Source organism: Xyrauchen texanus, chromosome 23 (genome assembly GCF_025860055.1).
Source record: "Xyrauchen texanus isolate HMW12.3.18 chromosome 23, RBS_HiC_50CHRs, whole genome shotgun sequence".
Classification (NCBI taxonomy): Eukaryota; Metazoa; Chordata; class Actinopteri; order Cypriniformes; family Catostomidae; genus Xyrauchen; species Xyrauchen texanus.
Genome location: NC_068298.1, coordinates 1,661,885 through 1,689,526, shown reverse-complemented (window position 1 = coordinate 1,689,526; position 27,642 = coordinate 1,661,885). Strand labels below are relative to the sequence as shown.

The 27,642-nt window shown below is 46.6% G+C and overlaps 1 protein-coding gene across 1 annotated transcript; it reads left to right on the top strand.

Annotated features, from left to right (window-relative positions):
* The first annotated feature begins 778 nt into the window (after positions 1 to 778).
* LOC127663206 (uncharacterized) lies at positions 779 to 25,820 on the top strand. Its single transcript, XM_052154711.1, has 5 exons — positions 779 to 947; positions 24,109 to 24,441; positions 25,114 to 25,341; positions 25,498 to 25,614; positions 25,696 to 25,820. Exons 1-5 carry the CDS (start codon positions 779 to 781, stop codon positions 25,725 to 25,727), a joined length of 879 nt encoding a protein of 292 aa, XP_052010671.1. The 3' UTR covers positions 25,728 to 25,820.
* Positions 25,821 to 27,642: the final 1,822 nt, after the last annotated feature.

The following is a 27,642-nucleotide window of genomic DNA, read 5'->3' as shown; positions in this document are numbered from 1 at the left end:
GTAGCTCTCAGTATCAAAAAGGTTGGTGACCCCTGATATACATGATACTACAACATACATGTGTAAGAGAAAACACTTTGTATCTAGAACAGAATATACTGTACAATAGATTTACATAAAACTAATATTGAATGTCATGACTTGTGCTTCAAGATAAATAAATAATGTGTTCTTTAATCAAATATATATCATATTTACTATACATGTTGTGGTGTATGGCGGCCTCGTGTGGTGAAGTTGAGTATTGACAGTAACAGATCTCTATGAAGTGTTTCAGTAAACAGAAACTGGGTTATTTATTTATTTATTTTTTTCCTCAAAGCTTGTGTTGCCAGTTGAATCATTGTTAATTCAGACACTTTTAGAGTGTAATTAGACAGTTTAATTAAAGTTAATTTCAGGGGGAACATTTTTTCAAACAAAAACAAAATAATTTGCTCCCCTTCATGTCGTTTCAAACATGTCAAGCTGTTATATTTACAGAATAACATATTTAAAGAACATTCATGCAAATCTTGACATGCAACGATCACAGACTCAAAAAAGGACAAAAAATCTCAGAATAAAAACCTCAGAAAAGTAGTCCATATCTCTCGTGTACTGTATTCCAAGTCTTCTGAAGTAATACGAAAGCTTTGTGTGAGGAACAGACAGGTCATATACCAAATGACAACTAAGACTTTCAACTGTTGCTCAGTTCACACCTCATACTGACATGCACGTGTCATTTCCTCTTGTCAGTCTCTCCATTCAATAAACATTCATTATCATCGCTCAGATGACAGTAGTGCTCGTCTCTCAGAGTGACCCAGAAAACAGATTTCAGTCCAGCAATCTGAAGCAGCATTCACACTCTTCTGCTGGGATTGGACTCTTCTGGAAACTGGACGTCAGAGAAATGCTGTTCATCTTTGGATTGTTGCTGCTGCTGATACCAACTGATACATGTGAGTCAACTTTCAGATCAAACTGATGTTAGGATGCTGGTTTCTGCTCTTCTCTGTGTATCAGTATTCATATATGAGAGAAAGTGTTTAAGTCAATAAGTTTGTGTTTATCATTGGCGGTTCTGCAACAACAATAGAAACAGATCAATATTTAAGTCCTTTTTATACTCTACGTCTCCACATTCACATCTGAAAGTCACATTTGATGCATGTTTAGTTTCACGTTCAAGACTGAAAGTGTAAGTGGAGATTTAAAGTAAAAAGGGACTTTTCATTTGTATTCTGCAAAAGAAAGTGTGTGTGTGTGTGTGTGTGTGTGTGTGTGTGTGTGTGTGTGTGTGTACTGCATATACATGTATAAAATAATATATAAATTCACAGCAGTGATGATATTGGGCCATAAGGCATGATTGCGAGAGTGATACTGCTTATATACAACAGTTCAATGAACAAGTAAATAAAATTAAAAATGAGAAAAAACTTAGTATAGTCACAAAAAAGCATTTATGCATGGAACTACTTTCTTATGCAACATATCAGAATCTAACACGTCATTGGCGTGCATGTGTATGTGCGAGAGAGAGACAGAGTGAGAGTGTGTGTGCGATCACATGTTGATGATGCTGTAGTGTGTTTAACATTTAATTTTAAAACAAACATAAACAAACATAAACAGACCACGTGCATCTCACTATCTCTCAAACTGGCATCTCTGACTGCCCTTTATCTCGCTCTCCTACTGATCAGCTGATTCAGTGCCGGCCGGCCATACTCCATCACGGCCCGGCCACACCCTCCTCCTCATCACAGTCAGCTTTCTGAAGATAATGTAATTTTGGTCATATTCATCCTATTTTCTCAGTGGAAAAATAGCCATCCAAGCGGGGGTATTCTTCCCTATTTCACGGTAGCCGGTACGCAATAGTCATTCACTACTATAGAAACCGCAATCTCCTCCGCCATTTTGTCCTCTCCAATGTGGAAGTCCGGTAAGAGGTAAGCACCTCTCCTCCCTCCCCCACTCATTCCAGTCATCCTATTCCTGTTCCCTGGGAAACAGGACATTTCTAACCAAAAACCAGTTCCCTTGTCCCATGAGCCATTCTACCCCACACACTGGTGAATCCGCTGCCACTGGTGTGGGTGTGAAGTCTGGGCTGGTCTGCTGGAGCTGCTGGGAATCTGGCCATTTCCAGGACCGATGCCCCACAATGGAGCTGCCGCCATTAGTGTATGAGTGTGACTGTGATGGGTGATTGGGACACAGTGTAAAGCACTTTGGTAACCTCTAAGGTTAAAGTATAGCGCTATATAAGTGCAGACCATACTGTGCGTATTAAGGGGGGAACATATCAAGCCTTGGTGGATTCAGGTTGTAATCAAACCTCCGTTCACCAAAGCTTGGTTCAGTCTGAGAATTTGGATACAAGCTGGTGGGTGAAGGTAAGGTGTGTGCACGGGGATATCCAAAATTACGTGACGAGACCCTTAGGCATGCCTTTGATCAAGTGAAATTGGCATGTAGGCGTCGCTTTGTGTTGGTTCTGGTGGGATAAAAGATAAAAAAGTCAATGCGGTGTCTAAATTTGATGCGTACCCAATGCCTCGTATTGATGAACTGCTTGATCAGTTAGGGGTGGCTCGCTTTTGTTCAACATTGGTGTGACAGGGTGGAGGGCGGGGCGGGTCATGATTCTACACACCGGTCCCTTATCAGGCTAATCAAGCCTCCGAGAGGGATAAAGGCTGACTGCGGACGGTGGTGTGACAGAGAGAGAACAGGCAGCTGTCCGTCAGATGTGTTTGTGTCGTTTGGTTTATTTCTTCATTAAACTTTTACTTGTATTGTAAAGCCGGTTCTCGCCTCCTCCTTCCCATTGAACTGCTTTTCACTGGTGCATAAAACCCAGGAAGGAGGATGGATATGCTGTAGCTTGGTCCTTGGCCAATCCTCCACCCTCTAGTGGACGACAGCCGCGCCTCCCCGGGCGGATCAGAGGCAGTCTTCAAGCCACTAGTGAAAAGAACGCCCCGCCGCGTTCTCGGGGAACAGAAGGGGTCTCCCCCACCCCTGTCTATCTGGACGCTATCGTTATTTACATTAATGATTGGCAGCGGCACATGCAGCATCTGAGGGCTGTCCTGATGTCGTTGAGATGGGCGGGACTCATGGAATACCATGAGAAGTGTGCAATTGGACATGTGGAAGTACAGTATCTGGGCATCCACTTGGGCCATGGACAGGTGCGGCCCCAATTTTATAAGACAGCTGCGATTACAGCCTTTCTGAGGCCTAAGACCAAAAAGGAGGTGACACAAAAACTTAGCTGTGTGTGATCGGCTGTGCTGAAAAGTATAAAGGATAAAGACTCACGTTAAATTGGTTATCCGGCTCCCGCTTCCTCCTTGATAGAAACTGTCACAATCACATACTGCAGCACACACACATCAGGTAAGACACATTCATCATCATCATGACGCATTTCACATGCTATTATTAAGAGTGTGAAGATGATGATAATGTGATGTTTTTATGAAGAAAACAGGAAGTGGAAATCTCTATATAGATCAAAACTAATAATGGCAAGATTTAGACAATGACATCAACACAGACCAGAAGATTCATGAGAGCAGCAGCAGATTTAAGATATGTACAGCCCAAACAAAACAACTTCTGAAATCATGTCTGATTTTGAGGAAACTGATGGAAAAACACTGGAAGAAACAGTACAGAATCTAAAAACATCAACCTGCTATTTTGACACACTACAGCAGATGGAGATCATAAATGTAAGTTTGGGAGGAGCCAACGCACTGACAAACATAACATCTTCCTATCATGTTTACTCGCTCTTACTTCCACATTAGACATCCAGAAATTTGCACTTGATGAAGTCGTACAAGTTTATGTGAACAACATCGTTCGAGACCAAACGAAATAGCCAACTCGTAAATTATGTACGACTTTTCTTGAGATCAGGTTGGAGGAGCTTGCTCATCTAATCGGCCAATCAACCTGCAGGCTGCATTGTATATAAGCTGATGTTTACCTCACTCTAGCGACAGTCTTTAAGGCATCCCTCCAACTCCCAATCTTCATCCCCAATCTTCCAAGAGTTCCTGCCCTATAGCTTCCTCAATAGATTAAGTAGTCCTTTTATCATTTCTTTGTGAAGCACTTTTAATTACCATTCTGTGTGAAACGTGATAAACTTGCCTTTATGATCTGAATGAACTCCGTTTCATTATGTGAAGTCACATCTGTTCACCCACAATAACATTCTTGTCAGATGGACTTCTTTGTATCAGTCCTGTGGATTTATTTACATTAGAGGTTTGGTCCTTTTGTTGTGTATGTCTGTTGGTTTATCTCTTGATCTCTCTTTTTCTTTTTTTCCTGTTTTAACTGTTTCAGTTGTTGAGGGTCTGCTGTTCTGGTGTCTTTTCTGTGGTGTTGAACTCATATTTAGCACAAGAAGTTGTTTCTATATGACTCATGATGTGTATAGTGTCACCTCTTCACCACAAGATCTGCTGCTGATGCTCTTTAGCACCTCGGTCTAACTCGATCTTTTATATCTTTTTAAAAACTTTTTGTCAAGTCCATTTTATCTGTATAGCGCCTTTGACACCACACATAGTTTCAAAGCAGCTTTACAGAAAATCAGGCATTACCAGAAGATAAAACTGTAATGTCTATAATGTTGATGAGTCATCATTGTGTAATTAGTAGAGCTGTCGATTTAACGCGTTAATTCAGTGTGATTACATTTTATTAAAAATAACACGTTAAAAAAATTTACACAATTAATTGCAATGCCCCAGACCGTAATAAGGAATTTTCCTGAGAAATGCAATCTTGTAGTACCACCTGTTTACTCCAGAGGGCAGTAAGTGAAATTTCAGCTGTATGAGCAACACACAGTTTATAAAGTGAAGAAAACACTTATATTATATAATGTATATTAAATAATATAAGCATAGATGCCATTCAATTTATTGCAGAGTTATAAATCATGATCAATATTTCTGGTTTCTGGTTCTGGCAGACCCAACTAAAGCAGCCTAATTGTGGGTTGGAGGATAAATTAGGTGTATGTCTGGCTAAATAGAGTCTTAAAACTAGACTTAAACTGAGTGTGTCTGTGTCCCGAACAGTGCTAGGGAGACTATTCCATAGTTTAGGAGCCAAACCGGAAATGTACTGTCACGAACACGGGTGAAGGCGCCTCCTCCTCGAGCCTCCGGAGATCGCATTCACCCGAATACTAATTACTCACCTCAGCTGTAGCTCATTATCTCACCCTACTTAATCACGCCAGTTTGTTCCCTCCTTGCGAAGTCTTGTTTAGCCCCGGCGACATTTCCAAGCATTATCAGATATCTCTCTAGTTTACCCGTGTACCGACCTAGCTTCTCTCCGTTCCTGTTTGTCAGCCTCCTGCCCTTATACTTTAGCCTGATTACTACGATTGTCTGCTGCCCGCCCTGATCATTAGCCTGTCCCTGATTACGCTTCAGCCTCTCTGCCTAACTCTGTTTGCCTGTCCCAGACCACTGCCTGTACGACCTGAGCTTGCCTTTCCAATAAAGCCGCATATGGATCCAAACCAACCTGAGTCTTCGTTACAGAAGACTTCGCCGCCCCTCGATCCAGCGGTGATCACCCGCCTATCGGAGGAACTCTCTGCACAGGCGAACCAACTCTCCGCGCAACAGCTCCAGCTCGGGCGCCTCGCTTCAGCCATCGAGGAGATAATGCGCACCGTGCAGGCAGCACTCCAACCCGCGCCGGCTTCCGCGACCGCACCCGCGGCTCCTCAAGCTGGCCCAGCATCAGTCGGCGATTCACTACCCCAAGCAGCTGCCAGCCCACGACTCGCCTTCCGGAAAAGTTCGACGGCACACCCTCGAAATGCAGAGGCTTCGTTATGCAGTGCACCATTTTTCTCACACAACAACCGACGGTATACCCAACTGATCAGAGCAAAATTCTCTTCGTCAGCTCTGTTCTGACGGGCCGCGCTCTCGACTGGGCGACCGCGGTTTGGCACAATCAGGGCTTCACACAATTCTCCTTTGACTCATTCATGCGGAACCTGATCGACGTCTTTGATCACCCTGAATGTGGCAAAAGCGCTGGTGAGCAACTTCTGGCTCTCCGCCAGGGAAATCGCACGTCTGCGGATTACGCGCTCACCTTCCGCACCCTCGCAACGCAAACCGGCTGGCTTGAGTGCACCCTAAAACTCCTCTTCCGTCAGGGACTGAGCGCGGATCTGCAATCCGAGTTGGCGTGTCGCGATGAGGGGACCACCTTGGAGCAGTTCATCTCGCTGGCTATCCGTGTCGACAACCTCATCCGCTCCCGACGACCAGCCAGGTGGCTCCCGCAACCCGCTCCGACACCCCAGCGCCAAGCGGCTCCAGAACCCATGCAATTAGACCGCGCCCACCTCACTCCGGAGGAGAGAGAACGCCGCCTCTCCAACCGCCTCTGTCTCTACTGTGGCCAGGCCGGGCATGTCCGCTCCAGCTGCCCGGCAGCGTCCGCCTGAGCGACAACAACCAGGGGTGAGTTTGTTACTTTCTTCCACCCTAACCAGTTCCAGCCTGAAAGTTCCCATTTCACTCTGCCACCAATCATATAGCTTAAATGTCCACGCTATGATCGATTCTGGTGCGGCTGGTAATTTTATTGATAAGGATTTTTGTAAGAAACATGGTATTCCCTTGATTGTGTGTGAACCTCCCTTGGCAGTGGCGGCCCTAGACGGACGGCCCCTGGGTACCGGTAAAGTGTGCAACACCACTACCGACATCCGCCTGCAGGTAGGAGTGCTGCACACCGAAACCATCCGTCTGCACCTCGTCACCTCCCCTCACCACCCGGTAATCCTCGGCCTCCCCTGGCTCCGTCTTCATGACCCACGAATCTCCTGGCGGCACAGTCAAATCACACAGTGGGGCACTGACTGCTCGGCGAGGTGTCTGAAAACAATCCACCCCTTAACCGTGGGAACCACCAATGTCCAGAAGGCTCCTGACGACTCCGCTCAGATACCCCCCATGTACGCTGACCTGAGCGAGGCCTTCAGCAAGGCCAAGGCCTCCCAACTTCCGCCCCACTGACCTAGCGACTGTGCCATCGATCTCAAACCGGGAGCCACACCACCCCAAGGCCGAATCTTTCCCCTGTCAGAACACGAATCCTTGGCCATGAAGTCTTACATCGAGGAGGAACTGGCCAAGGGGTTCATCCGGCCCTCCACGTCCCCGGCAGCTGCCGGATTCTTCTTCATGGGCAAGAAGGACGGCTCCCTTCACCCGTGCATCGACTACCGCGGCCTCAATGACGTCACTATAAAATTCAGATACCCCCTGCCACTCGTGCCCGCTGCTCTGGAGCAATTAAGAAACGCAAAGGTCTACACCAAGCTGGACCTACGCTCCGCCTATAACCTGGTGCGTATTCGGGAGGGAGACGAGTGGAAGACTGCCTTTTCCACCACCTCCGGCCATTATGAATATCTGGTGATGCCGTTCGGTTTGTCTAACAGTCCCTCAGTGTTCCAGTCCTTCGTCAATGATGTGTTCAGAGACCTGCTCAACCGTTATCTCATCGTTTACATCGATGACATTCTAATCTACTCTGACTCCCTTGAGGAACACGTCACACATGTCCGAACCGTCCTCAAACGCCTGATCCAGCACCAATTGTACGCCAAGGCCGAGAAGTGTGAATTCCACCTGAAGTCGGTAGACTTCCTGGGGTATATCATCAGCCCAGATGGAGTGGCCATGGATGACCGCAAGGTACGAGCTATCCTGGAATGGCCTCAGCCCGCCACGGTCAAGGAGCTCCAACGCTTCCTGGGGTTCGCGAACTTCTACCGCCGGTTTATCCGAAACTTCAGTACAGTCGCTTCCCCTCTTACCGCCATGCTGAAGAAAGGCGGAAACAGACTCCACTGGCCAGCTGAAGCCCTCCAGGCCTTCACCCAACTCAAAGCACGCTTCACCACTGCGCCCATCCTGCACCACCCCAATCCTGACCTCCCCTTCGTGGTGGAGGTGGACGCCTCGAACACTGGAATTGGGGCCATCCTCTCCCAGCGCCAAGGAAACCCACCTAAGCTGTTGCCCTGCGCCTACTATTCCCGCAAACTCACTCCCGCCGAGCAAAATTATGATGTCGGTAACCGGGAGCTTCTGGCCATAAAAGCAGCCCTGGAGGAATGGCGTCACTGGCTGGAGGGGGCCAGGCAACCATTCCAGGTCTTGACGGACCACCGAAATCTTGAGTACCTCCGCTCCGCCAAGAGGCTCAACCCCAGACAGGCCCGATGGGCCCTCTTCTTCACTCACTTTGACTTCAATATCTCCTACCTCCCGGGTTCCAAGAACACCAAGGCCGACTCCCTCTCACGCCAACACAAGACCACAGCCCTAAGCCACACCGCCGAACCCATCGTACCGCCCGAGCTCTTCCTAGCCCCCGTCCAGTGGGATCTCATGTCCGACATCTCTCAGGCTCAAGTCTCAGTCCCACCTCCTCCCGAGTGTCCTGCGGGTCGGACCTTCGTACCCCGAGCCTCCGGGAGAGGGTACTCAGCTGGGTGCACGACTCCTCAAGTTCTGGCCACCCGGAATCACAGCTACCACCCGCCTCCTGAGTAACCGCTTTTGGTGGGGACCCTACCCGAGGATACCGCCGACTTCGTTAAGAGGTGCCCAGCCTGCAACCTAGCTAAGTCCCCTAAACAACCACCGGCCGGCCTGCTCCAACCTCTCCCCATTCCGCATCGTCCTTGGTCACATATCGCCGTGGACTTCGTAACCGACCTACCCAACTCCCAGGGACACACCACCATCCTCACGGTCATAGATCGGTTCTCCAAGGCTTGCTGCTTGATACCTCTACCTAAGCTCCCCACTGCCCTCGAAACCGCCGAACACCTGTTCCAGTACGTGTTCGCTTCTACGGTCTGCCGAAGAGATTGTCTCGGACCGGGGACCCAGTTCACCTCGAGGGTCTGGAAGGCTTTCTGCCGCCTCCTAAACATCAACCTCTGCCTCACCTCCGGTTACCACCCCCAGTCCAATGGACAGACGGAAAGACTCAACCAAGAAATCATCAGATTCCTGCGCACCTACTGTCACAACAACCAGTCGGACTGGAGTAGATTCCTTCCATGGGCCGAGTACGCCCAGAACTCCTTGCTCAAACCATCCACCAAACTGACCCCCTTCCAATGCATCCTGGGGTACCAGCCCCCGCTCTTCCCTTGGTCCGGAGAACCCTCAGAGGTCTCCGCCGTTAACGACTGGCTGCAGCGCAGCGAAGCAGTTTGGGACCAGGCCCACGTCCACTTACAGCGGGCCGTGGACCGCACTAAGTCACAAGCCGACCGTCACCGCCGTCCCGGACCCGACTACGCCCCAGGCCAATGGGTTTGGCTCTCCACCCGAGACCTCCGCCTCCGCCAGCCCTGCAGAAAGCTCGTCCCTAGGTATGTTGGTCCCTTTAGAATCCAAAAAAAAATTAATCCTGTTACCTTCCGTCTCAAACTCCCCACTAATTATCGAATCTCTCCCTCTTTTCATGTCTCTCTCCTAAAACCGGCCCGGCGACCCGGGGCGAAGAGGAGCCACTCTCAGACCCCCTCCCTGATCGTGGGCGGCGAGGAGGCCTACCTGGTCGCGAAGGCTACTCGACTCCAGGCGCCACCGAGGTCAGATGCAGTACCTGGTTGACTGGGAGGGGTACGGCCCGGAAGAAAGGTCCTGGGTCAGTACCAACGACATCCTCGACCCTAACCTCATTACTGAGTACCATCAGACCAACCCGGAAAGACCGGCCCCTCGACCTCGGGGAAGACCTCGGCGAGGATCGCATCTTCGCGTCAGGAGCCGCTCACAGGAGGGGGGCTCTGTCACGAACATGGGTGAAGGCGCCTCCTCCTCGAGCCTCCGGAGATCGCATTCACCCGAATACTAATTACTCACCTCAGCTGTAGCTCATTATCTCACCCTACTTAATCACGCCAGTTTGTTCCCTCCTTGCGAAGTCTTGTTTAGCCCCGGCGACATTTCCAAGCATTATCAGATATCTCTCTAGTTTACCCGTGTACCGACCTAGCTTCTCTCCGTTCCTGTTTGTCAGCCTCCTGCCCTTATACTTTAGCCTGCTTACTACGATTGTCTGCTGCCCGCCCTGATCATTAGCCTGTCCCTGATTACGCTTCAGCCTCTCTGCCTAACTCTGTTTGCCTGTCCCAGACCACTGCCTGTACAACCTGAGCTTGCCTTTCCAATAAAGCCGCATATGGATCCAAACCAACCTGAGTCTTCGTTACATGTACACAATTGGAACAATTAACGGGCCAGAATTTTGCGATCGCAATGAGCGTGATGGAATATAACATGGTAGACGGTCACTTAAGTACTGCAGAGCTAGACCATTCAAATCTTTGTATGTAGTTAACAGAATTTTTAAATTAATATGAATTTTAACAGGTAGCCAATGTAACGATGATAAAACAGGGCTAATATTTGGTCCAATAATTAGTACCTCTGTATGTCGGAATTGAGTAGAAGGAAATTTCTGGCCATCCAATCTTTTATTTCTTGATACACTCTGCTAATTTGGAGAATTGTGAAATCTCATCAGGTTTTGAAGAAATATAAAGTTGGGTATCGTTGGCATAGCACTGGAAACTTATTCCACAAATCCTGATAATATCTCCCAGGGGAAGAATATACAAGGAGAAAAGCAGAGGCCCTAAAACTGATCCCTGTGGCACTCCATACTTAACTTTTGTTAGGTTTGACAATTCCTCATTTACATAGACAAAGTGGTAGCAATCTGTTCAATAGGACCTATACCATGCTAATGCAACTCCACAGATGCCAACATAATTCTCCAGCCTATTTAAGAGAATGTTGTGATCTATCGTGTCGAATGCAGCACTAAGATGTGACTTTTTACTCAACATATAGTGCTTTAACTTTTAATTTAATTGGTTTGCAGAACATTAATAAACCAACTATAATTTTAGAATTGTAAAAACTGTCAGTATGAAGTTGTTATAACCTAATTTTAATACCTTCAAAAACAGTCAGTATTAATACCAGCATAACTGTTTAACATGCACCTCATTCTAACCAACCTGATCTTGGTTTTATCATTTAACAAGTTAACAGAAATTGGTATCGGAAATCATGCTGTGCATGCTTTTAATACCACTACACTTTTTTTGCATAATACTGTGTAATACTACTCAATGGAAAGGAGGACAGGAAGCAGGTCTTCACCACAAGGTAAGCTTTTTAATGCCGTCGTAATTTATACAACTTATAATAACACACAATATGACACAAGTGCACTGGGTTAGCTTGTCGTCTCTCTCCCCTGGAGGCCCTCTCGCTGCCTTTTATGCCGCTCTCCCCGTGCTCACTGAAATTAGAGACAGGTGTTAGACATAATTTAGCTCAGGTGTAAGCGCCCTTACTGCTTTTCTCTCCCGGACGGGCGCTTGACCACGCCCCCGCTGCCACATACCCCCACCGCCCGACTCAGGCCGGGGCGTCATCCGGCCTGCCTACCACTCCCCCCCATTTCTGGAGAGGAAGTCGGCGACAGCCATCTGCACCCCTGGTCTGTGGACCACCTTGAATTTAAAGGGCTGGAGAGCTGGATACCAACGGGTGATCTGGGCGTTAGTATCCTTCATGCGGTGAAGCCACTGCAGTGGGGCGTGATCCGAGCAGAGGGTGAAGGCCCGCCCCAGCAGGTAGTAACGGAGGGTGAGGACCGCCCACTTGATGGCCAAACAATCCTTCTCCACGGTGCTGTACTTAGTCTCCCTTAAGGAGAGCTTACGGCTAATGTACAGCACCGGGCGCTCCTCCCCCTCCACCACCTGCGAGAGTACGGCCCCCAGCCCTCTGTCTGAAGCGTCCGTCTGTAATACAAAAGGAAGAGAGAAGTCAGGTGCATGAAGAAGCGGCCCCCCACAAAGTGCGGCTTTAAACGGCATAAATGCCTGTTGGCACTGCTCCGACCACTGGACCGGATCTGGAGCCCCCTTTTTAGTGAGGTCAGTCAGCGGGCTGGTGACGTCCGAATAATTAGGCACAACCCTTCTATAATAGCCAGCCAGCCCCAGGAACTGCCTCACCCCTTTTTTGGTCTTGGGTCTAGGGCAAGTCGCAATCGCCGCGGTTTTGTCAATTTGGGGACGCACCTGGCCATGACCCAAGTGGAACCCCAGATACCGTACCTCCACACGCCCAATCGCGCACTTCTTAGGATTTGCTGTGAGCCCCGCCCGCCGCAGCGATCTCAGGACGGCCCTCAGATGTTGCATGTGCTGCTGCCAGTCATTGCTATAAATGATGATATCATCTAGATAGGCAGCGGCGTACGCGGTGTGAGGTCTGAGGATCCGATCCATAAGATGCTGAAACGTGGCTGGTGCCCCAAACAAACTGAAAGGAAGCGTCACGAATTGGTGTAATCCAAACGGCGTAGTGAAGGCAGTTTTCTCACGGGACATTGGTGTCAAGGGGATCTGCCAATAACCCTTTGTTAAATCCAAGGTCGAATAAAAACGAGCAGTACCTAACCGATCGAGCAGTTCATCAACACGGGGCATTGGGTACGCGTCAAATTTAGACACCGCGTTAACTTTTCTGTAATCCACACAGAATCGAACAGACCCATCGCTCTTCGGAACAAGAACAACCGGGCTGGACCAATCGCTTTGCCGCGCGCCCCCTCTATCGGTACGTTTAACCTCATAATCGAGATCCCCAACTCGTCGTGTGACCACAAACGGTCCTTGCCACTTGGCGAGTAATTTAGAGCTCGACGTTGGGAGCAATACAAGTACCTTATCTCCTGGTGCAAATTCCCGTAGCCGAGCACCCCTGTCATACAGCCGGCGTTGGCATTCTTGAGCCTGGAGCAAATTCTCCTGTGTTAGTCGCCCCAGTGTGTGGAGTTTTGCTCTAAGATCAAGAACGTACTGAATTTCGTTTTTGCTATTAGAAGGTCCCTCCTCCCAAGCCCGCGGATGGCGTCGAGGACCCAGCGTGGGTGTCGCCCGTACAGCAGCTCAAATGGGGAGAACCCTGTGGAGGCTTGCGGGACCTCTCGTACTGCAAACAACAGGGGGTCTAGCCACTTATCCCAATTTCTAAGCGTCATCGTGTATGAATTTACGAATCATGTTCTTGAGCGTTTTATTAAATCGTTCCACTAGGCCATCAGTCTGCGGATGGTAAACGCTAGTGCGAATCGACTTAATGCCCAAGAGCTCGTAAAGTTCGCGGAGTGTTCGTGACATAAAAGTCGTGCCTTGATCGGTGAGGATTCTTTCGGAATCCCCACCCGGGAGATTATCTTGAAGAGTGCCCCTGCAACACTACGTGTGGAGATGTTGCTCAGAGGCACTGCTTCTGGATATCGCGTCGCGTAATCCACTAGGACTAACACGAAGCGATGCCTGCGTGCTGTCCGTTCTAATGGCCCGACGAGGTCCATCCCAATTCTTTCGAAGGGGACCTCGATCAATGGTAGAGGGCGCAATTTTGGGGTGGCCGGTGGGTTTACCAGCTGACATTCACGACGCGCCGCACACCACCTGCGGACGTCACCGCCAATGCCCGGCCAATAGAAATGGGCTATTAGGCGGAGAAGTGTTTTCGTTCCCCTAGGTGACCGGCCATAGGATTATAGTGAGCCGCCTGGAAAACTATTTCCCGGCGGCTCCGTGGAATCAACAATTGGGTCACTTCCTCTTTTGTTTGAGCGTCCTGCGTCACTCTATATAGCCGATCTTTAATCATGGCAAAATACGGGTATGAAATGGCGATGCCCGGCCGAAGCTGTTGACCATCAATTACTCTCACTTGGTCAAGAGCATGTTTAAGGGTTTCGTCTCGTGAGTGCTCTAGAGGGAAGTCCCCCTCAGGGAATTCCCTGAGAGGAGGGGTGGCCACCTCGCCCCTTCCCTCGTCATTCAGAGCAGCCGAGGACGGCCCCGGCTCCGCCTCCCCTGCCAGAGCATCGCACACCGCATACCTCTTTATGCAGGACCCATCCGCGCAAATCCCCTCTAAAATATCTTCAAAACCCAGCCAATCAGTACCCAAGATTAGCGGATGAGTGAGGCGGGAACTAACTGCTGCCTCCACACTATGGTTTCTTCCCCTGAATTTAATTGCCAAAGTCACCATGGGATACTTGTGAACATCCCCATGCACACACCTCACCCTCACCAGTTTAGCTAAACCCAAAGCCCCGGGTTGAACCAAGCGTTGATGGATGGTGGTCTGATTGCAGCCGGTATCCAGCAAAGCTTGGTAAATACCCCCCCTGATCCTTACCGGAATCCGGTATGCTCCAGCCCGATTGGGGGCAGCCTGCGGGGCGTCGGAGACCCTCACCACCGTCCCCACCTCCATCAGCGGACACTGATCCCGGAAGTGGTCGGGTCTCCGCACCTCCAACAGGCCGGCCCAGGCGTTGCGGCCGCACTTGTGCTGGAGGAGAGCGGCTGAATGACGGGAAATGGGAGGGTACATTCTCCCAAGGCCAGGGAGCTGGTCTCTGGAACCCTCTACGCCTGCGCGAGGCAGTAGCGGGCCCTGGGGAGAGAACAGAAGGAGAGAACATAGGGGAGGGGCGAGGGGCAGGGAAGGGGCGAGGGAAGGGGAAAGAGAGAGAAGAAGAAGAGGGCTCGTCCGCCCTCGGGATCGCCGCCAAGTGGTCCTCCGCCAGCCGAACAGCTTCCTCCAGCGGCGCCGGGTGATGGCACTGGACCCACCCCACCGTCTTCCGAGGCAGCCGTTGAGCGAACTGTTCCAGTACCACCTGGTCGATTACTCCCTCGGCGTCGCGGCCCCCGCGAGCAGCCACCTCCGACAGGCGTCCCGGAGCCGTTGAGCGAACACGAGCGGGCGTCGGACGTTCCTAGTTTCATGCCCCGGAAGAGCTGGCGATTCTCTTCCGGGCTCCGACCGACCAGCTGCAGAATAGACCTCTTCAGGTGTAGGCCAGGAGGTTACGTCGCCGGCAACTGCTGTGCCGCAAGTTGAGCTTCCCGGACAGGAGGGAATCAGGCGGGCTGCCCACTGTTCGTGGGGCCAGCCCCAGATTTCTGATGAGCGGCTCGAACAAATCGAGGAAGGCCTCAGGATCATCTGCTGCCCCCATCTTCTGTAGCATGTGGGGGGCAGCGTAGCGTGAGTGTCCGGGGTCACGGTTGTGGCTGGCGTGTCCTCCTGTCTGAGGAGGCTCCGGATGGCGAGCCAGTCCTCTGCCTGAGCCCGCATGATTTCGAAAAACCGGCTCTTGGTCCTGCCGGAGCTCAAGCAGGGATTGCTGGTGGGCTTGATGCAGCATCGCTGAGGGACTGGAGGACTTCTGCCAGCTGGGAGGACTCTATGTGGTGACCACTTTCCATGCTTCCTTTAAATTCCCGGGTTTCGGCACCAGTGTAATACTACTCAATGGAAAGGAGGACAGGAAGCAGGTCTTCACCACAAGGTAAGCTTTTTAATGCCGTCGTAATTTATACAACTTATAATAACACACAATATGACACAAGCGCACTGGGTTAGCTTGTCATCTCTCTCCCCTGGAGGCCCTCTCGCTGCCTTTTATGCCGCTCTCCCCGTGTTCACTGAAATTAGAGACAGGTGTTAGACATAATTTAGCTCAGGTGTAAGCGCCCTTACCGCTTTTCTCTCCCGGACGGGTGCTTGACCACGCCCCCGCTGCCACATACTGATCTGTTTAATACTTGATATTGTAAATATAATTTTGATTTTTTCTGTTATTTAATATTCTGATTTATTTGAAAGTTCCAGTTAATGTGAAAATCCCTAGTATGCACCCTTAATGTTTATTTGATAAAGTCATTTTTAAACTGCCTTACCGTCCACTGTGTCATGGTGTGCCGATATAGCAGCTACATACACCTTCAAGGTGTAGGGGGACAGAAGTCCCTCCAACCTCTCCTGCAGGAAGGAAAGCACCGATCCGACTGCACATCTCTAGGGGTCTTCTCGTCAGGAAGAACACCACTTAGTGAACAGATGCCACTTCAAGGAATACAGACACCTCGTGGAGGGAACCCTAGCCTGAGTGATCACCCACCCACAGTTCCCAGTCCTGCGGGTGGCATCTGCTTCCCTGCGGTGGCTCGGCGGCAGTGTGGGCTGCTGGCGGTGCCCTTGGTGACGAGCAGACATGGTGCAGGATCTTGAGCCACATTGGGGCAAGATATGTTGGAGAGCCTCAGTCTGCTGCTTCACTGTCGAGAACTGCTGGCCAAAGTCCTCGGCGGTGTCGCCGAAAATGCCAACCTGGGAAATTAGGGCGTCATGGAACCATGCCTTGTCAGCCTCTCTCATCTCGACCAGGTTGAGCCAAAAGTGGCGCTCCTGGTCCACCAAGGTAGACATCGCCCGTCCGAGAGACCACACCATGACCTTCGTCACCTGGAGGGTGAGGTCGGCCGCCAAGCACTGTTTCTGCATCAGTCCTTGGGCATAACTACCCTCTTGCATTTCTTTTAGCGCCTTGGCTTGGTGGACTTGCAGGAGAGCCATGCCGTTCAGGGTGAAGGCGGCTTGCCCAGCGGCACCACAAGCTTTGGTCTGCAGGAACAACATAAACCTACAGGCCCTGGGCGGGAGCACCTTATCCACTGTGGTCATCACCGAATACCCTTTGGCCACCCAACAATCGAGGGTAGTGAGGGTGGGGAGCTGAAAGATTGGGACTGGGTAGTTAAAGGTGCCTCCCACAACCTTGTCAGCTCTTTGTGCACTTCGGAAAGAAAGGAACTGGGGCAAGGCGTGGCTGTGGCGGCGCCACGGGCCTAGGAACCAATCATCGAGCCACGAGGGTTCAGGGGAGAGTGGAGGGTTCCACTTTAGCCTAACGCTTTCAGCTGCCCAGGAAAGCATGTCTGTCATTTCCACGTCAGCTTGTGACTTGGCGACCGTACCGAGGGGGTAATCTTCGGCGTCCGATAGGGCGAGCCAGCTCTCGGTGCTGCGCTTGAAAGCGCATCACCTTCGGGGCAAAAAGCATGCTGGGGAATGGGAGGTCCGTGGGGATATACCTGGCGGAGGTGGTCCCATTGATGTCCCCAAATCGGCCACAGTGCTATCCGAGCTGGCCTCAAACCCGTATGTAGAAGGGCCGAGGCGGGGAGCAGCTGGGGTGGCTTGCTTTCTTCACGAATGCAAGCTGCGACCACTAACATTGCCATGGTCACGTTCTCACAGTGAGAGCATTATCCATCCATGAAGGATGTCTCTGCGTGAGCTGTGCCCACACACGAAAGACGATCGTCAGAGGGTGAGAGATATCGACCACAACCAGGAATAACACACAAGCGGAATGGCATATTTAAAAGGCGTTTCTGTGTGTGCCGCTCTTTAAAATATACTCTTTCAGTGAATCTGCCGAAGTGTCCAGGGGCGAGTGCACCAGTGCAGAGGGGGGGAGAAGCCGCTGATATGCACCGTAGATCCACAAGAGGTGAATGGAAGGCCTGGGAAATTCAGCTCAGTGAACAGACCGCTCGGCTCCAAAGAGAAAATGTGAATGGCGGTTTGAGCGCCAGCTCCTTTATACCAGTATGTTCGGGGATTGGCATGCAAATATCCGCGCCAATTTCCATTGGTCTTTTATTAAAGACTGGCGGTGTCTCAGGCTCCCAAGAGTGACCCCAGTGTCACTACATCGACACAGCGTGACTCCTAATAAAAATAATATGAGTGACAGATAGGGAATAGTACTTTTATTCACTAAAGTGGCATTCAGATGATCACAATGTATAGTCAGGATATTAATAATAAATTACTATTACAATTTGAATGTTTTTTTTCAGAACTTCTTAAACTACAAAGAGTTCTTCAGATCCTTGCCATTCTAGCTGTCAGTTTGTCCAGATTTGTCCAGATACTCCAGATACTCCTACTTCCTGTAGCACTTGCCATAGAGGTGGCTGTCTTGTCTTACAGACCTAGCTGATCCCACAAATCCTCAATGGGGGCAATATCCATAACACTCTTTTCCAATTATCTGTTGTCCAATGTCTGTGTGTCTTTGCCCACTCGAACCTTTTCTTTCTGTTTTTCTGTTTCAAAAGTTTTTTTGTTGCAATTCTTCCCATAAGTCCTGCACCCCTGAGTCTTCTCTTTATGGTTGTACATTAAACAGTTTTTGAGCACGTAGAATTCAATGAAGCTGTCAATGTTTATGACCTAACAGGTGTACATTTGACCTTTGCTTCCTCTTCCTCCCTCCCTCCGGCTGTTGTACATGATATGGTATGTGTTTGGTCAGGTGTTATGACCTTCCTCTGAACTCAAACTAAAAATTGTGATTAAATAATACAATGTTGTAATCACCAAGATGTTTTTCAAAACATGATAAAGTAATGTGTGTGGGTTCATATTATTTTTATTAGGAGTCAATCCCGACAAGGCGAAAGACCCTTATTGTTTCCGTTAGTTTTCCTATTATTATTATTAATGGTCAAGCCCTGAAGGGGCAAAAGACCCCTATTGTTTTCGTTGGTTTTCCTATTATTATTAATATTATTATTATCCTTCCGCTCTTTTGTTTGTCATAAAATCATAAAATTGATCTCATTAGATTCAGTGGGGTATAGCGAGTCCAAAGATATGAACAATTCCTATGTCAGACATATTGAAAGTTGGCCATTTTAAATTTTCTGAAAAACCTACTTTTTCAAACTCGTCCTAGTCAGAGTTCATCGGACTCTAACCAAAAACATGTCACAAAGCTTCTTTTGCTGCTCATGGTGCCGATAATTGGCTTGACCACTGTATACGCTGCTTACAGCTATATTCCTTTTTCTTCTTCTTGAGTCTATGGTAGCCCCTAGAACACACAGATAGAGGACAGTCTGATATGTTACCACAGCAAATTTGGCATCGCTACTTTAAACCCTCTAGCGCCACCAACTGCCCAGATTTGCACTCATGTTTATTTTAATAACTTTTTAACCGTGAGTCCTAGAAACTAAAATTTTCCTCTGATTTCTTGGCTCAAGGCGATTCAATTGCATGTCATTTTCCATCATGAAAATTTTTCCGGCATTTAGAATTTTCTGAAAAAAGGTTTTTTATCTCGTCCTAGGCCATTTGTCAGATTTACACAAAAATTGGCCTGCATCATCTAGAGGCACTCACAACAAAAAAATATTCACATAATTTTGATAAACCATACCGTTTTCAAATGGTGCTTTAACGAATTCAATGAAGAACGCGCAAAACTTGAGGCTGTATCTCCATAGCGCTTGGAGAGATTGGGACAAAACTTGGTTTCGTGTCATCACCATTACGCCCTGAGGTTACCTGCAGCGTTTTGTCGCACTGTCCCCTGCTGGTCACGAGATATGAAAATATAAGCTCATTTTTGCTTATAACTCTTGAACAGTTTTGCCCAAAATAATGAACATTTTCTCTTTACATCAAGTGCTACATACTGAGTTGAAGGATACCGCATTTTCCCGTTTCAGACATTGTGGGTGCCGGCCATTTTGAATTTAGTCATACGAAACTCTGTATGTGTCTTTGGCACCATGCTCTGAAGGGACTCAAAAAGTTTCAGGACAGTGCCACCTTATGGTCAAAAATGATAATGCTATTTCTAAATGTGCTATGTTCCGATAATTAGCTTGACCCCGGTATCACTGCTTGCAGCTATATTTATTATTGTAATTATTATTGTAAGACATAAAAATTAGTATTACATTTAAAATGTGTTTGAATTATGTATATTTAATGGTGTACAATTCTTAGTAACAAAACTGAGGAGACAAAATAATGCATGGTGTAAGACTTTGTTATTATCAAAGATAAGAAAGTGTCTCTCTAAAACAATACATACAAGATGTGCCACAAAGCAGCTTACATATTCACTTTAAAATGATGAATATCAAAACAAATGTTTGGCATTAGTTTTACAAATAGGTTTATTTTACTAAAACATAATAAAGTATTTCATTTTAGCTATAGCTCTAACAAAAAATTTCTTAAATTTTACTTTTAACAAAGCAGTGAAAATGTGTTTCTAAAACTGTGGATATTGCCTGTGAAGCAAACTCATCGGATGTCAAAGATCATGAATAAATGGTTTACACTTGATAAAGTTTAGCATTAGTTTAAGGTAAGGGAACAAAGATTACTTTGCACTTACTTGTAGGGGAGCAAATGGTTGGTTAGGAATACATACATTTATTACCTTTACATCTGTAAGGGATGCAAAAGGTTAGTTATGGAAAACATGTCAATTATGGGTCACGTTTATACGCAGCTGCCATATGCCCGCTTCTGAGGCGCCATGCCTGCCAGAGAGAAAGCGGTGCCCGGTGGTCATGATAACGATGGCCGGGGACACCAACTGTGAGGCCCAGGAAATGAGAAGACAGCTTTTTTCTTAGAATGTGGGTACTGCGGCCCTTGGGGCATCGCGGTGAGGTAAGAAAAGGAAAATAAAAGAACCTTCACCCAGCCCTCCACCAGGGGATGGAGTGGTGCTCTTACCGCTCCTGTGCAGTGAGTCTCCTACTTCCTGGACTGCCTGTCTCGGGGAGCAGCTTTGAAGCCTTTCTTGGGTTCTTGGTGACTGGCCATGAGACTGGTGGTGTTTGCTTTCTGTGGGTGGCTCGGCGCCGGGGCCAGCCTACTGGGGCGGGCTGTGGAGGAGCCAATGTTGCTGCCGCAGGGGACACCCTTGGCAACAAACAAGCGGGGTGCGAGACATTGCGTTGCGCCAGGGCAGGATGTGTTGAATGGTCCCCATCTGCCTTTTAACCTCTGAGGATTGCTGGGCAAAATCCTCTACGGTGCCGCCGAATAGGCCAACCTGGTTTGACCAAGTTGGGCCAAAGGTGGCGCTCCTTGAATACTAAGGTGGGGATCACCTGCCTGAGAGACCACGCCGTGACCATCATCGCTCGAAGGGCGAGACCAGACACTGAGCGCAGCTCCTGCATCAATCTCGTGTCAGAACTACCCTTGTCTAGTTCTTTGAGCGCCACGGCTTGGTGCACTTACAGGAGAGCCGTGGCGTGCAGGGCGGAGGTGGCCTGTCCAATGGCACTGTAGGCTCAGTCGTGAGTGACGGCGTAAACCCACAGGCCCTGGACAGGAGACTCAGACGTCTCTGCCATGTGGCGGCACTCTGGGGGCACAAGAGCACCACGATCGCCTTACCTACCTGGGGACTCGCCGAGCACACCCATCCCCATCATCGAAGGTAGTGAGAGAGGATGAGCCCGCGAACCGGGTCCTGGCAGTAAAAGGTGCCCGCTGCGATCGTGTGAGCTCTTCATGCACTTCTGGGAAGAAAGGTAGGGGGTGGGGCGTGGCCGTAGCGCGCTCTGTGCCCCGGGACCAATCCCGGACCGCGAGGTTTCAGGGGAGCAGAGGATTCCACTCCATCCCGGCGCTCGCAGCCACCTAGGCAAGCAACCAACCCACTCTCCGATGCTGTAATCGAAAACTCATCCACTTCGTGAGCCGCGACCGCACACTCGCCCTGAGACGAGCCGGCGGTCACATTGCGAACTTCGCTGGGAACAAACGAGCATGCTGGGGAATGGGAGATCCGTGGGGGTTTCCGGCTGAGAAGCTCCCATTGAAATCCCCAAATGCGCCCCAGTGCCAACCGACCATGCCTCATACCCGTGGGTAGAAGGATCTCTTCACGAGAGAAAGTGGCAACTGCAACGTTGCCAGAATCATTCCATAGCAGTGAGTGCATGACCCATCCACAAGCGCTGTCCCCGCGTGGGCAGTGCCCAACACAAGAGGCAGCGATAGTGGCTGTGGGAAGCAGAAAGGTAACGATCGCAACCAGGAAGCATACACAAACGAAAAGGCATCTTGAAAAATACGCTTTTGTTTGTGCCACTCTTTAGAGGAAAATCTACTCTTTCATCTGTATATATATACATGTGTGTGAGTGTGTGTGTATATATATATATATATATAAAGAAGCTCTGCCCAGCTGTCGAAGTGCCCAGGGGGTTACTCAACACAACCGTTGTTTGTGAGGGGAGAACCGTTGTAATGCGCCGTAGATCCAACAGCTTTTCAGAGAGAGAGAGAGAGAGATGAATGGAACAGCTGGAGGAATTCAGCTCTGTGGAATACGTCCACTCGGCTCAGAAGAAGTAGTCTGAGTGTGTGTATGCAAGCGGCACTCCTTTTATACCCATATGTCCGGGGAGTGGCATGCAAATTCCACACACCAATTCTCATTGGCCTTTTCTCAAAAATCAGAGATGTCTGGGCTCCCAAGAAGTGACCCCTAGTGTCAACTCATCGACACAACGTCGAGTGAGTGACAGATATGGAAACACAGTTTCACAATGAATAAGACACCCTATGCCTTTGGGCATCATACATTATGTTGCAGCTAAAAGCTCGCTGAAATTGAGTTGAGAAATTCTGCTGCGAGCCTACAAGTTGTAATTCTAACTTTAAGATGCATTTCATTGAACTTTTCCTTGTACGAAGTTGTAAAATTATGATTTAAAAATACATTTTGTGTGAATTTTTAAGCAAACATTTTCGAAATGGGGCCCCAGCTTGGTTGAATGTTTGGGGGCCTCAGAAATCCTAAACCCGCCCCTGTCTGGCGTCCATACGTATCATCACTTATTTTAGGTGGGCATACGCAATATCCTCAGGAACATACTGTAGGTGGGCATACGGCGTATTCCTGCATATGTCCTAGACCAGGGCTTTTCAACGTTTTTAATGTCAAGGACCCCCATATATGATGATCCCATTGCAAAAGACCCCTTTGAAAGAAATGTTTAACGTGATATTACAAAGACTAATTATATTCAAAATAAAAGAATTGATTTTTATATTATCATTGTGTTAAAGCAAAATTATGAAAACTTTTTATTAAAGCAATGTTCCCCAATACAAAAAATGTAAACTAGCCACAAATATTCCGCTCATTATTTTCACATGTAAATGAGCTTGTGATTTTCCAGAATGTTTGCCAGACGTTTGCACCTCTTAACCAGTAGAGGAGAACCTCCAGCAAACCTTTGGCAAGAATGGAAAATTTCATTTTTATAAGGGCAGTTCAGTTCAAGTAAACTCAATAGACAGCATATGTGACATAATATTGATTACCACAAAGATTCATTTTGACTCGCCCCTCCTTTTATTTAGAAAAAAATACAAATGATGTGTTACAGTGAGGCACATACAATGTAAGAGAATGAGGGCCAATTATTGAATGTTAAAATACTCGAGTATTCAAACAATATGCATGTAAACATGATTTTAGTATGATAATATCACTTACTAACATTTTCTGTGTGAAGTTATGGACAGTTTTACAACTTCACTGCCATGATGATGTAATGTCAACAATCACTAAAACCCTAAATCGATGATTTAAACAACTTAAAGCTCAAATAATACACAAGTTTAACAGAAGAATTAATGTAAGTACTTTTATAAAATGATAATCTTCACATTTCTGCATTTAAACCTTCAAATATTGACCCCATTGACTTCCATCGTAAGTGTCTCACTTTAAACTAAATTTATGCTTTTTTAAAGAAAAGGACGGACGAGTCTAAATTATTTTAGTGTTAATGGACATTATTCCACTAATGCTGTCGATTGAGTTTAACTTGTACTGAACCCGGAATATTCCTTTAAGTTGACCGTGTCTTTTTTATCTGAGATATTTAAAGCCAAAGATAAACAGTTTCAGTTCATTTCATATTTATTTGTGTCTTACAGACAACAGTGAATTACAACAATCATTCCTGACAAATACAATTATTATTTTTACTGTTGAGTGTCTGTTTATGATGAAGATTATTTGAGATCAGATCTTTTATTCCGATCAGATAAACTGTCTGTCTGAAATGTTTCTTCTGTACAACTTTAATTCTGTGAATATTGTTTAATATGTGATTTCTTCTATGAGTAAATGTGATATTCATTTATGATGAGAGTTATTTGTACCAGTAAGGGTCACACACATAATCCTTACAGTGCTTTAAATAATGTTCAGATGTTGATGATGTTGGTATATTTCAGTGTTTGTGTTTGTGTTGTTCAGGTGTGGAGATGTTCTGCAGGTTTAATCAGACAGATCCCTGTTACGCAGCTCTGGGACACAAACTCTATCTGCAGATGGTGACGGACACTCGAGATCAACAGCTGTGGTTATATAAGAGGACAGACAATACAACTGAGGGATTTATTAAAGTTAAGAAGAACAGGATTGTGTATGAACATGAATCCATTATAAACAGATCTGAGTTTATCATTAATAATAGGACTCTGATTATAAACAGTGTGATCAGAACAGATTCAGGGACATACACATTAGTGCTCTATAATTCATACGGCTCATGGGCACATGGTGTAAATCTTACAGTGATTGTTGAAGGTACAGTAAATCTCTCATCACAATAATTACAATCTCACTTTCTCCACAGATCTCACTCTTATTCTCATAAAATAGTGTCATAGTTGTGAGTTTTCATTCATGTAGTTCTCTGTGGAATGTTTGTACTACATTGATTAAGATGATCTTCAGAATAAATACTAGTGTACTGCTCACTATATACTGCACAGTGTACACTGTATTCTATTTAAACACAAATATAATGTCAAACAGAATGCAATATTTCACCTTTCAAACAGTAGTACTGTACGCTACACTGTTGTCACATGACCTCACTATGTCACATGTTTAATTCAGCAAGTGGCATCCAGTTATAATCTCAGAAAATAACTACATTTATTTTGATATTTAATCCAATTTTGTTGAAAATGTCATAACTCTTGTCTGATCAATGAATGATTCTAGAGATTGATCAAATCATGACTGATATTTCTCTCGCCTGATTCGTCAGAATGGAAATTGAATCTCAAGTTGAGTTAATGGTATTGTTGCGTTCTGCACATATTAACAAATGTAGTAGATCATCAGATTTTCCATCATATAGAAAATTGTTCTGAAGAGAACACATAATGCACATTATACAAATAGTTTGAGTAGTTTAGACGTTATTCTGAACCTGTTTGTCATGTGACTGTACTGTGTCCCTCCCTCCAGCTCCTATTGGCTCAGTGGAACTGTCAATCATTTGCAGTGGGGAGAAGCGAGCGTCCTGCTCCTCTGAGGGGGATCATCTCATCTTCAGCTGGACTCTGAATGGACAAGAACTGGAGGATAGAAATAACATCATTCATCTGGATGAGGAAACTTCTGGAAACATCATCTGCACTGTGAACAACCACGTCAGTCGTGGACAGAAGAACATTAGTGTAAACCGATGTCCTGGTGAGATCTATTAATGTTCACAGATTATTAAAACAGACACAATAATGATGCAGGTCGACAGTCTTTAGTTCACTTCTGTACATTACATGATGTCAGCAGTAAACAGGTCTTGTTTAAATCTGAGTGTTGTTGATTGTGTATCTTGTGTTTGTGTAGTTGAGTGTTCAGTGTCTGGGGTGTATGTGATGGTGTGGAGTTTGGAGATGATGCTTCTGTTGACTCTGTTAGGAGGTTTTCACATCTACATCAGATACTGCAGCACACACACATCAGGTGACACATTTATCATCATCATGATGCATTTCACATGCAAATATTAAGAGTGTGATGATGATGATAATCTGATGTTTTTAGGAAGGAAACAGGAAGAGGAAATCGCTCTATAGATCAAAACTGAGAATGACAAGATTTAGACACCGACATCAACACAGAACAGAAGATTCATGAGAGAAACGGCAGATTTCATCACAGATATTAGAAATTTCATATGCAGTCTTTAGTTTTGAAAATGTCTTTTGATTTTGTATCGACTTGAGACTCATTTCAGTTTATTTTTGTGTTGAATGAACTATCTGTGTTTTATTTGATTATATTCATCTGCTTCTGTTCAGTCGTGATGATTCACTTGTCAGAATGATTCCTCTGAATCAAATGTGACAGTATCATCATGTTGTTGCCCTTTGGGTTTATTTTTCACATCATTTTAACTCTATATCACATATTAGTCGTGTTGCTTTAATCTGTCTGTTGGATCATGTTTGTTAATAATTCGTCTTCATTTATAGTTTTGATATTGTATCTGTGTGATTTTGGAGAGTTTGGTGTTTTGTCTCATTTGATTATTTCATCTTCAAAGATATTTCCCGTGTTTGCAGAATATTAATAAACCATTGCTTCAGAATTAGTCAGTGTTTGAGTTGTAATGCTGAACTTGATTTTAAATAAAAATGTATTTGTCATTTTATTGCAAGTGAAATTTATTCTGAGCGAACACAAAGAGTGTGTGGAGACATCACTGATACATCTGAAAGATTATCAAACACTTTCAACATTTTAATGCCTTTAAACTTTGATGCATCCAAACTTATTTAAAACTTTTTTTATTTGTATACATATATCAAATAAAACAAGACTGAATTTGCGACACTAATATTATGGGTAACAGCAGGTTGACAATTGTTTGTGCTATTTGCTCAGAAATTACATAAAAGTTATTTTAAATCATAATTTTTAATTCATCCTAACAGCAATTGTAGCCAAGTACATTCAAATTGTTCAATAAAATATACTTAAGAATATTCAGTAGTTTGTTTGTTAATGTAATCTTGTGTTGAAGCAGTAAACGTATTTGACTTGCTGTCCAGTATAATGGAGGACTCGGAGCTTGAGACTCGACTCGAGTCCTGATTAACCCTCTGGACTTTACTTGTTTAGATAATGAATCTAGAAAATATGTGGAGATGAGGTGGAGGTGGGATGTCAGGAGAGTTGTCACAGGAAGCAGGTAAGCAGCGGTTTATATACTCCTGCTCGCGGGCTGTGATTTGTCAAATTAAATTTAACATGCTCCTCTCGAACCTCTAACTCTTTTAACATGAATTTCAGTAGTTCGTTTGTTAATGTAATCTTGTGTTGAAGCAGTAAACGTATTTGACTTGCTGTCCGTATACTGGAGGGCTCGGAGCTCGAGACTTGACTTGAGTCCTGATTACCCCCAATAAGCTGTTAAGATGAAAGATCAGAACCATGACTATGGCAGGAAGTATTTAGGACAACAAGCCAGCAACAATTCATTTGGTTAATTGGCTTGGTGGTTGCATCTGAATTGTACTTTCCCCCAAAACTTGTATAGAAGCAGCAATTTACGCATTTGTTTGAAGGTGCATTCTTGTACGATGGATGGTCGAGAGGGCTCTGCTGCGATTCGAACGAGAGACCACCACTTGTCGAAGAAGTGGATGAGCTCACAGCATGCAAACAGAGAAGGTGAAAATGAGAGTTGGCCCATGCTGCGTTCGAAACGGAGTGCTCATGCTGCAATTCAAATGGAGACTGTTCTAAAGAGATAGAGGTTTAGCTCATGGCGTTTGAATGGGTAAACCCAGCATGCATTCGAACAGGGAAGGTGAGAATGAAAATTGGCTCACACTGCGATTCGAATGGGAGACTGCTTTATGGAAAGAGAGAGCTCACAGCATTCAACTGGAAAAGCCCAGCAAGCAATCAAACGGGGAGCATGAGAACAAGAGTTGGCTCACACTGCGTTCGAAAGGGAGACTGCTGTATAGAGAGACAGAGCTC

Bases quoted from the DNA above. Each gene is read 5' to 3' on its own strand.
- LOC127663206 (XM_052154711.1), top strand. From the start codon at position 779: ATGACAGTAGTGCTCGTCTCTCAGAGTGACCCAGAAAACAGATTTCAG. The intron at 948-24,108 runs GTGAGTCAACTT...TGTGTTGTTCAG, and splicing joins GCTGATACCAACTGATACAT to GTGTGGAGATGTTCTGCAGG. The intron at 24,442-25,113 runs GTACAGTAAATC...CCCTCCCTCCAG, and splicing joins TCTTACAGTGATTGTTGAAG to CTCCTATTGGCTCAGTGGAA.